We start from the raw sequence: 10,201 nt of genomic DNA on the forward strand, positions 1-10,201 counted from the left end.
TACCTATTTCATTTCGATGTTTAAATAACCGGTTTCTTTATGTGGGAGCTGGTAGGAACAGTCTTACAATAATAAAGTTACCTTAATGTTCGTGTACTGCGAAGACATAAACAGATAAATAGATTTAATAATTAGAAGCAGAGTAATTAAGCAAACGTGCAATACAGACTGAAAATTTCAAGCTGGCTCAGCAAGGGAGCACGGGGCTAATATGAGTTTAGACCGTGAGCCCATTGTTGGGCAGGGATGGTCTCTATGTGTTGTACATTCCAAGTGCTTAATTCAGTGCTCTGCACATAGTTAAGTGCTCAATAAATAACGTAGTAAGCGCTCAATAAATATGATTGAATGGATGATTGAGTTCTCTCTTTAAATGGGCCTGATAGGACTTGTTTTGTTGTCTGTCTCCCCCGTTTAGACTTTGAGCCCCAAGTTGGGCAGGCATGGTCTCTCTCTGTTGCCCAATTACGCATTCCAAGCGCTTAGTACAGCACTCTGCACATAGGAAGCGCTCAATAAATACAATTGAACAAATGATTGAATTCTCTCTTTAAATGGGCCTGATGGGATTTGGTCTGTTGTCTGTTTCCCCCTTTTGATTGTGAGGCCCTTGTGGGGCAGGGATGGTCTCTCTCTGTTGCCCAATTGCACATTCCAAGCGCTTAGTCCAGTGCTCTGCACATAGTAAGCGCTCAATAAATACAATTGAACGACTAAATGAGTTCTGTCCTTAAATGGGCCTGCTAGGATTTGGTCTGTTGTCTGTCTCCCCCTTTTGATTGTGAGCCCCTCGTGGGGCAGGGATGGTCTCTCTCTGTTGCCCAATTGCACATTCCAAGGGCTTAGTCCAGTGCTCTGTACATAGTAAGCGCTCAATAAGTACGATTGAACGATTGAACGAGTAAATGAGTTCTCTCTTTAAATGGGCCTGCTAGGATTTGGTCTGTTGTCTGTTTCCCCCTTTTAGACTGTGAGCCCCTTGTTGGGTAGGGATGGTCTCTCTCTGTTGTCCACTTGCACATTCCAAGCGCTTACTACAGTGCTCTGCACCTAGTAAGCGCTCAATAAATACGACTGAATAAGACTGCACACATAGGCCGGCTACTAAGAGGAGAGGCCCCCACCAGGGCCCTAAAAACTACATTTCCCGGCAGGCAGCGCGGTGCGCGCCTGCGCAATTAGCCCCCCCTTCGCCAGCAGCCCGCGCGCTGCGGCCGGCGAGGGACAAAACTACGTTTCCCGGCAGGCAGCGCGGTGCGCGCCTGCGCAAATAGCCCCCCCTCCGCCTGCAGCCCGTGCGCTTCGGCGGGCGACCGAAAAAACTACATTTCCCGGCAGGCAGCGCGATGTGCGCCTGCGCGGGAGGCTGCAGGCCGGTCCTGCCCACTGTGGCTCTGCAGGCGGCCGAGGCTGGACATGGACACCTCGGGGGGATCTGCAGACAACCTGGACCCGAAACCCTGCGTTTTGCGCCGGAACGGCAGCCGGGAGCAGCACGGGGTGGCCGCCTCCGGCCTGAAAGAACTGAGGCACAAGGGTGGGAGCCGTGCATTTATTGAGCTGTGCAGAGCACTGTCCTAAACGCTTGGTTGGGGGTGGGAGGGACTGCGGGGGGACTGCAGGCTGGTTGTGGACAGGGACTCTGCTCTACTCGCCCAAGCGCTTAGGACAGTGCTCTGCACACCTTAAACCCTTGATAAATATCTTGGTTGGGCATGGGGAGGGAGGTAATAGAGGGGTCGTGACCCCTGGGGGGAGGTGGGAGGGCTGGGAAGGGGGAGGCATGGTTCTATTTATAGCTATTATTTTTGTCTGTCTCCCCCGATTAATGTTGGTATTTGTTCAGCGCTTACGATGTGCCGAGCACTGTTCTCAGCGCTGGGGTAGACACAGGGGAATCAGGTTGTCCTACGTGGGGCTCACAGTCTTCATCCCCGTTTTACAGATGAGGTCACTGAGGCACCGAGAAGTTAAGTGACTTGCCCAAAGTCACACAGCTGACAAGTGGACGAGCCGGGATTCGAACCTATGACCTCTGACTCCAAAGCCCGTGCTCTTTCCACTGAGCCACGCTGCTTCCCCAGATTAGACTGCAAGCCTGTCAATGGGCAGGGATTGTCTCTTTCTCTTGCCGAATTGTCCATTCCAAGCGCTTAGTACAGTGCCCTGCACATAGTAAGCGCTCAATAAATACTATTGAATGAATGAAACCAAAGACAGGGTGTCCCGGAGAAGGGCTGGAAGGAAAAGGGAAAATATTGGCTGGGAGCTTGGGGAAGCAGCGAGGCAAGGGGGACCCATTCATTCAATACTATTTATTGAGCGCTTACTATGTGCAGAGCACTGGACTAAGCGCTTGGAAGGTACAAAGGAGTCCCTGAGAGGAGCTGGGTCAGGGGAAGGTGGTGGTGGCCCAGGGGAGCCTGGGCTGAGGTGGCCGGAACCCCCCCAGACCTGGCTCACGACCTGGCCCTTGGAGACTTTCCAAGGTGAGGGGGATTGGGTCTGTAGCCAGAGGAGAAAGAAGCCCTATTTAGGTGGGAGCCACCCTCAGATACTTCCTGATCGCCTCCCCACCCTTCCTCGCTGGGTTTTAGCTTTTGAGGTCAACAAAAGTCTTGGGGGAATCACACAAATGCCAAACCGAAGGGGCTGTCGTGTTATTGTAGTTTTGCTTTCATCTTTGCTAAGGTTTCTTGAGCTCCGGTAGCAGGATCTGCATTAGGGGAACTTATACATCCGCTTCAGAGACATTGGTGCTTCAGGGTTCGGGTGGCAGGCGGGTCAAGTGACAAGGCTTTTTGTTTGTGTGGCGGTCATGATTATTGTCTTTTGGGATTCCAGGCTTCTTCCGCTTACTGTGGTCTGGTCACTGTTTTGGTGGCTGCAGGCCTTGTGCTTGCTGACCGGGGACTGCCCTAGATGCAGTCTCGCACCAGGGCCGGTAGGTCAGAGGGGCTACTGCCCCTGACCGTCAATTGCCACCCATCAGCTTGGGCCAAAAATCCAGGTCGGAGACACTGCTTTCGTGTTGAAGCAAGGGAGGCCAAAGCCTTGCGTTTGAGCCACGTAAGGGGAGCTGCGTTTGAGCAGGGTTTGTCCCTGAGCTAAAGGCAGTCAATCAATCGATCAATAGTTCCTACCAAATGTACTGGCTGCAGAGCAGTATAGAGTATACGGTACGTGGTAGAGTACAGCGGAAGTGAAACACAGACTGCCAGGCCTTGAGCAACGTCCTGAACGCTAGTGGAATTCATTCATTCATTCAGTAGTATTTATTGAGCGCTTACTATGTGTAGAACATCTGAACCAGAGGGTAGCTACCAGGGCATTTCTTTGGCGAGGCTGGGGAACAATTCCCCTTGCCTCAGTTTGGGGAGGAACTGGATTTGTCAATTGCTAAAGTCATCCTGTCTCTTGTCCCCTCTCTATCTCTGTCAGCTTGTGATATTCTGGCCATTGACAAATCCATGGAACCCATCACCCTGGTCCTGGCTGAAGATGGCACCATAGTGGATGATGAAGATTACTTCCTATGTTTACCGTCCAACACCAAGTTTGTGGCGCTGACTAGAAATGAGAAATGGGAATACAGCAATATGGGTAAGTGGGCTGAGCTACCCCCTGATAGGCCCAGAGAATCAGATGAGTTGGAATAGTTAAGCCTGACCACCAGCTCTTTGGGGGAACCAGACTTGAGGCGGGAACTCGTAGGATGACAGGAGAGTGAAGCTGCATGACAACTGTGGCCGGCAGAAGAAGTGTGTAGCACCAATAACACGGGGGATTTGTGTAGCAGATTTCCTCGGAAGGGAACCGAGCATTTCCGTATGTTCTGTACGCCCTTAATTTTCTTCTTTTCCCCATGAAGTCGGAAGCCTGGGTCCTGGAGGAAAGTAAAATTAGTGTCCTTGAGGAGAATGGCTTTCCCTTTCCCTTAAAAGAGAAAGGGTAGGAATGCTAATTCATCCCAGCTCTGCCACTTGTCAGCTGTGTGACTGTGAGCAAGTCACTTAACTTCTCTGTGCCTAAATTTCCTCATCTGTAAAATGGAGATTAAGACTGTGAGCCTCATGTGGGACAGCCTGATTACCCTGTATCTATACCAGTGCTTAGAACAGTGCTCTGCACATAGTAAGCACTTAACAAATACCAACATTATTATTATTATTATTGTTAAAACGCTACTTCCTGTAGCACTTAAAATCCTGAAAAGAGAAGTTATGGGAAGCAGCTTGACCTGGTTGAAAGAGCACAGGCCCGGGAGGCCAAGGACCTGGATTCTAACCCTCACTCTGCCTTTGCGTGCTGTGTGACCTTGGGCAAGTCACTTAACTTCTATGGGCCTCGGTTTCCTCATCTGTAAAATAGAGTCACATCCTACTCCTAGTTAGCGAGCCTCAGGTGGAACAGAGGCTGTGTCCAATCTGATTAGTACAGTGTTTGGCACAGAGTAAAGTGCTTAACGAAGGTCATAGTTGTTATTGTTCTCATGTAGACTGGGGCCTTGGGTTTAGCCACTGCGAGTTTTGGGTAGGGAGATTGGGATTTGGGGGGTGGTTTGGGCTGTGGAGATTGGGGGTTTGGGTGTGGAGTGCAGAGTTTGAGGCTCCAAGGATAGGAGCACTAGGAGAGTTTTGACCTGAAGCAGTCTGGTGGGGACGGAGCAGGAAGCCGAGACCCCCGTGAATTACCTCAGATCGCTTCCAGGCTTGGTCTGTGAAGGGTTCGAGATCCGACGTTATCAGGTGGTCAGCTGGGCGTCTGGACAGCATGAAGAGTGCGGTGAGGGGGAGCGAAGCAGTGCCGTCCTTGGGTTATTCTCACTGGTGCCCGGCATTCCCTCCTGGGTGGCAGATGGTGGCACCGCCTGGCTCTGTCAGGAATCCGTCGACGAAGATGAAACAGATGGCAGGGTTGGGCTGAAGTGGAAGAATGTGGCCAGGCAACTGAGGGAGGATCTGTCCAGCATCATTCTGATGTCAGAGGAAGATCTACAAGTAAGTCCTCTTCTCCGGCCCGGGCCGCCTCCCGGGGCCCCTCATTGTCTCTGCCTGTGGGCTCACTAATTCCCAAATCCTTTGGTTCCTAAAAAAACCAACCAAGCCTCCTCATTCGCTGCAGAGTTCTCTCTCCGTGAACCTTGGCTCTGCTTCCCAGATTTCCCAGTGAGATCTTCCTTGCCCTAACACTCGGTTTTCTCCTCCCCAAGCCGTGATTTCATTAAGAGGATTAGTCTTGCTTTCATGTTCGCAGTGTACTTTGTAATCATTTTTATTGGCTCTCCTCCCTACCGTGCCGGGAAAAGCATTAGTATTATTAACCTCCTTTACAGGAGAGGAAAATTTAACCCAGGGAAGCTAAGCGCCGTCTCAGTCACCCCGCAACGCCTCATTAGACTCCGAACCGTCGGACTCTGCCTTTTAAGTAACCGCACTCCTGCCAAGTGCGGGCGAATGGTCCCTGGGGAGGATTCGGGTAGGATCCAGTTATTATGTAGGATGGCCCAAGATATCGAGTCACCACTTGGATTTTTACTGCTCGGTTTCCAGTTGTATGAACTAGCATCATTCCTTCCTGCGTGGCCCATATCGCGAATGAATGCTGTACCCACGATGATCAAACTGCCCTGACGTGTTCAAACTGGTTGAACGGCTCACTGCTTCAGCGAACTGACTAAACCTCTTCATCTCGAGTTACCGTAGTCGTAATCAGCGGCCATTAGTTCCCTTAAAACCTTTGCGTTTGCCAGGTGCTCATCGATGCCCCGTGTTCAGATTTGGCCCTGGAGCTGGCCCAGAGCCACGTGAAGACCCAGGGGCTCCAGAACACCCTCCAGCAGGTCCTAGACAAGCGGGAGGAAGCTCGCCAGTCCAAGCAACTCCTGGAGCTGTACCTGCAGGCGCTGGACAAGGAGGGCAGCCTCCTGACCAAGCAGGCAGGTAGGGATTGAGGCAGAGAGGGGAAGGGAAGGAAAGTTAATGGGGGCCCTGGCGAGGTGACCCGGCCGTCGTTTGTCCGAGCTGCCCGCTCCGCTGCCCGGGCGGTTTTTTGCCTGGCAGTAGAATCAGGTGGCAGGTTCATTTACACATCTCATTGCTGCCTTGCAGAGCCAGAAGCCGGTTTCTTCCCCGAAGAGATGGATGAGGTGGATACGGGCGGCGTCAGCCCCGAGGGGGCCTCCAAAATCGCCCTCAGTAACCAGATCCTGTCGGCGCTGAAGAAACCCTCCCCAGAACTGAGTTTGTCCAGCCAGGATTTAGAGGTGGGTGGGAGCCAGGGCCCCCGTCCTTAGAGAGCTCCTCGGCACAGGGCGAGGCAGGGGAAACGGGTGTTTATCTCTTCCGCCCGGAGACCCTGAACCTAGCTGTCCAGGCCCCCGTTTCCTCCGATCCCCACCCCTCAGCATGTGCTTTTTCCACAGTCCAGCCAGAGGCTGGGAAAATCTGATGCTGCTGCAGAGCAAGGAGGGCAGACGGGACCGAGTCTCGTCTGGAGGGAAAGAAAATCCACTGGGTCGATCCTCTGCGACTTCTCCCAGCTCCCTGATTAGATTGTTTTGTGTCTGCCACCCGGGGCCCCCAGAGAAAAAACCTTCAACTTTGTTCCTGATCTGTTTATTCCTGAACCTCCGGGTTCCCCTGGTCCTTTACTCAGCTTTGCCCGTTGTATGTGGAAGGGGAGGAAACATTGTTGACTTCAGAACTGGGCTGGACAGTTTCTGGGAATTCGATATGTAAACAAGGCTTCTTTTAACCCTCTTCTGGGCTGGTGAAAGTCTCCTACACAGGAGGATGAAGGCGAGCGGGGCAGCGAATAGACACGACCCCCGAATTGAAGCCATTTCCTCCGTTCCGCCGCCTCAGCCGGCCTGTGCTCCAACTAGAAAGCGGGGTTCACGGAAGAACCGCTGGGAGAGCCTGGGGGGTGCGGGGAGAGGAGATGGAAGGAGAGCGGGACAGTGACTCTCGTTCTCGCCGCAGCTGGTTACCCAGGAAGACCCAAGCGCCCTGGCCTCAGCCTTGAGCTGGGACAAGGAGAGAGCGGACGCCGTCCACCGGGCCTGCGTCCAGGAGCTTGCCCGCCGCCACCAGCAGCTCCAGAGCCTCCACTCCCTCAGGAACGTGTCCGCCCGGAAGAAACCGGTGCCCTTGGAAGACCAGTCGAGCTCCAAGAGGGCCAAGTGAAATCCTGCGCGGGGAAACCGCAGTGCCAGCTGGGCGTCCCGGCCTCCAGAGGAGCGGTCTGCTCATCCATAAACACGTCAACCGCCTACGAGGATTTCCGAGCGCGCCCTTCCTTCCTGTGGAGACGGTGACCCCGCGAGGCTGGTTCCCTCAGGCGGAGGGGATGACCGGAGGGCCGACTTGGAGGCCCCAGCTGACAGAGACGGCGCAGGAAACCTTCGGGCATCCCGCCTTGCCCAGACCTGCGACTTTCTTGACTCCCATTGCCAGAACGTGAATATTCAGGAACGTGAATATTCAGAACGTGAATATTCAGCACACGCTAGTTTGGGTGAAAGTCCCTCGAGAGAGCAATGTGAAGAGAACATGTTTTCTTGGCGCCAGTCATTGTCCGCAGGTAGACTTGGTACCCCGGCCGAGGGCTGCGGCCAGGAGCTGGGACCTGCCCGGTGGGGGCGGGGAAAGCTAGGTTCCCTCGTTTCTTTCGGGATGCCTTGTAAATTTGCAGGTGGCAGGGCCAGCTCGGTCTCTGTTCTTCATGTAATCGGAGTCGGTAGCAGGAAATGATTCGTGAATGCTGTGAAAAGCTTATGACCTCATCTGTTTGAACGTTTTATCTCTGGGAAACTTAAACAGTTATTAAATCGCTTTCCGCTCAGCCTCTGCCCGGTAGGTCAAGCAAAATCTCGTGGTCTGCGTGTTTCTGGACAGACTTGTTCTCCCGGTGGCTTGAATCTGTTTACAGTGTCTCCTCAAGGGGTGGGGAGGCTTGCTTCGTTTTTCCGCAATGTGCTTGGAGGGAGAAGGAATGCTGGGGAGAGATGCCTCAGCTCAGAGAAACACAGAGACATCACAACAGCCAAACTGCTCCTCTGAGAGGCGGTGGGCGTGGGGAAAGGATTGCTTTAATTGTGACTCTTTCAGAAGAGGAGGAGGAGGAACTTTTGGGTGTCAGACCCTGTGGCGTGTTTAAATGGGGTCTCTGGCTCAACCCGGGACCCCGGCCTCTCGGCCTTTCCCGCAGGCCCGTAAAGTTAGAAGGCCGGTTCTGTCCACCTTGACAGGAAATGTCTCGGTACTGCTGGCGGGAGAGCGTAGCTTGGTACTAAGTGTTTGGGAGAGTGCAGTACAGTTAGAAGCCGTGTCTGTGCCCCCGAGGCCTAGGTGCAATGGCCACACAGCTCTGCTCACCCCAGCGCTCTGACCTGAGGTCCGAGAGTTTCCAGTCTAGGGTGGAAAGGCCCAAATTAGTGGCTTTTTGGCCTATTTGCTCTCTGAAGCCTATCCCCACTCAGCCCTCATCACCTCCCTTAAAAATCCCACCCCGTTTTGACTTCCACAATCAAAAGACTCCAAAGAAATTTCAGAGAGGAGGAAGAACTCCAGCCGGCAGGGCTTGTCGTCTCCCAAATGGGGCTGACTTAAATGCTCCAACCGCCCGGAGAGAGCGATGGCCATCGGTTTCCCCCGCAACTGTTAGCGGGATTCGGGGGAGGGGGTCTTTACCATCTGCACAGCAGCTGCGGGAATCATCTCGTCACAGAGCGTCATTGCGCCAATACGGCAGGAACTTGGACCTGAAGACGTGAGATAGGGCTGACGAGGGAGTGAGTTTCCAATCTTTGGGAGGGAGGGGGAACGAAAAGGAAATTTCACATGGCTTCCTCGACCTTGGAGTGAAGGTAACGGGCACCTTTCCAGGACTGATGAACTTTACATTAGCATGTGCCGTGCTTTCAGCCCGGGTCAGCCGGTAGCCCCATTAGACAGCTGGCTTTGACGGGAGCTGAGCTAATCACCACTTACCAGCCTTTAATTTCTGGATAAAAGCAAAAGGAGAAACTAATGGCTTTTTCATTTTCCAGGGAGCAGGGAATAGAATGAATAGTGATGTGAATCTCCCGATATTAGCCGTGAGAATTATTGATGCACCTTTACTGTCCCAAGAGGGTAACCGTTTAATTTTCTAACGATTCACATTTTTCTGTTTTTATCTGTGAGGTTTTAAAATTATTATTAATAATACATTACAATTTTAAAACCTGGAGGATGATTATTAATATATTTGGTGCCTGGCAAAACATAAATGGGTTGGGGTTTAAAGCGCCTCAGCGGTTCCTTGGGAATTCATGGCACGCACTGCAGCTGCAGTAGACGCCCAACTTGTGCAAAGTTTTGGGTGCTAATGGTTAAACTCCTTGTTTAAGGTCTAAATTATCGTTATAAAGATGGTTTGCAAACAGCCTCCTATCTGCCCTTCTGGGCCAAGTCAGAATTTAGAAAACATTTCTTTTTACTCTCATATCATCTCTGGGGAGTTGAGGGCAGGTTGATTTGAAGAAGCGTGGGTCGGCAGTGTCTTATGCTACCGTTTATCTGCATTGAGGGATGAGAGAAATGGGCGCGGCTGTAATAAAGTAAGAAAGGCAGCTTGGGTCTCGGGGCAGCACGGGAGATGGGGAGTTGGGGATCGTGGAGAGTGGCTCCGTTGCAGGCTGGGGTTTCCCAGAAAGAAGGCCGGCTCTTGGGACTGACGGCCTAGAAATCTCCCACAAAATGGATAATCCAGGATCATCCACACTGCCCAGCTTCAGGATTATCTAAAGGGTTGTCCGGGTTGCTTCCATCAGTCAGTCTCCTTTGGACAACTCACGGCGACAACCTCAGAACAAAGTTTTGGGCAGATGAGAGGGTAACCTGAGGCGTGATATCCTCTCGGCTCCTAGTGCTAGAATGTGAGACCATCAGAAAGTCAGAGGGATAAACGGATAGACGGATAAACAGATGTATAAATGGGGAGTTGGATCCCCGAGAAGTCTTCTTGTGCCAAAATGGCTCTCCCTCTCCCCTCCCTCGCCCCAGAATAGGTTAGAACCGTTCACTCTCACATGCTGAGTACAGTGCTCTGCACATAGTAAGCGCTCAGTAAATACTATTGAAATACTATTGAATGAATGCTGAGCTGCCTTAACTTTGCCCAGGGAGAGTGAAATCCCTGCCTGTAGGACCACCAT

At 52.3% G+C, this 10,201-nt stretch overlaps 1 protein-coding gene across 1 annotated transcript; it reads left to right on the forward strand.

Moving 5' to 3' along the window:
• Window positions 1-1,341: 1,341 nt before the first annotated feature.
• DFFA (DNA fragmentation factor subunit alpha) lies at window positions 1,342-7,871 on the forward strand. The gene is made up of 6 exons (XM_007670859.3): window positions 1,342-1,537; window positions 3,442-3,603; window positions 4,858-5,000; window positions 5,753-5,942; window positions 6,111-6,265; window positions 6,984-7,871. The coding sequence occupies exons 1-6, from the start codon at window positions 1,417-1,419 to the stop codon at window positions 7,185-7,187; spliced, it is 975 nt and encodes a 324-aa protein (XP_007669049.1). The 5' UTR covers window positions 1,342-1,416; the 3' UTR covers window positions 7,188-7,871.
• The last annotated feature ends 2,330 nt before the right edge of the window (window positions 7,872-10,201 follow it).

This window comes from Ornithorhynchus anatinus, chromosome 5 (assembly GCF_004115215.2).
Source record: "Ornithorhynchus anatinus isolate Pmale09 chromosome 5, mOrnAna1.pri.v4, whole genome shotgun sequence".
NCBI lineage: Eukaryota > Metazoa > Chordata > Mammalia > Monotremata > Ornithorhynchidae > Ornithorhynchus > Ornithorhynchus anatinus.

Coding starts and splice junctions, on each gene's coding strand:
- DFFA (XM_007670859.3), top strand. CDS start 1,417: ATGGACACCTCGGGGGGATCTGCAGACAACCTGGACCCGAAACCCTGC. Junction 3,604..4,857: donor ATGGGAATACAGCAATATGG/GTAAGTGGGCTG, acceptor CCTGGGTGGCAG/ATGGTGGCACCGCCTGGCTC. Junction 5,943..6,110: donor CCTCCTGACCAAGCAGGCAG/GTAGGGATTGAG, acceptor GCTGCCTTGCAG/AGCCAGAAGCCGGTTTCTTC.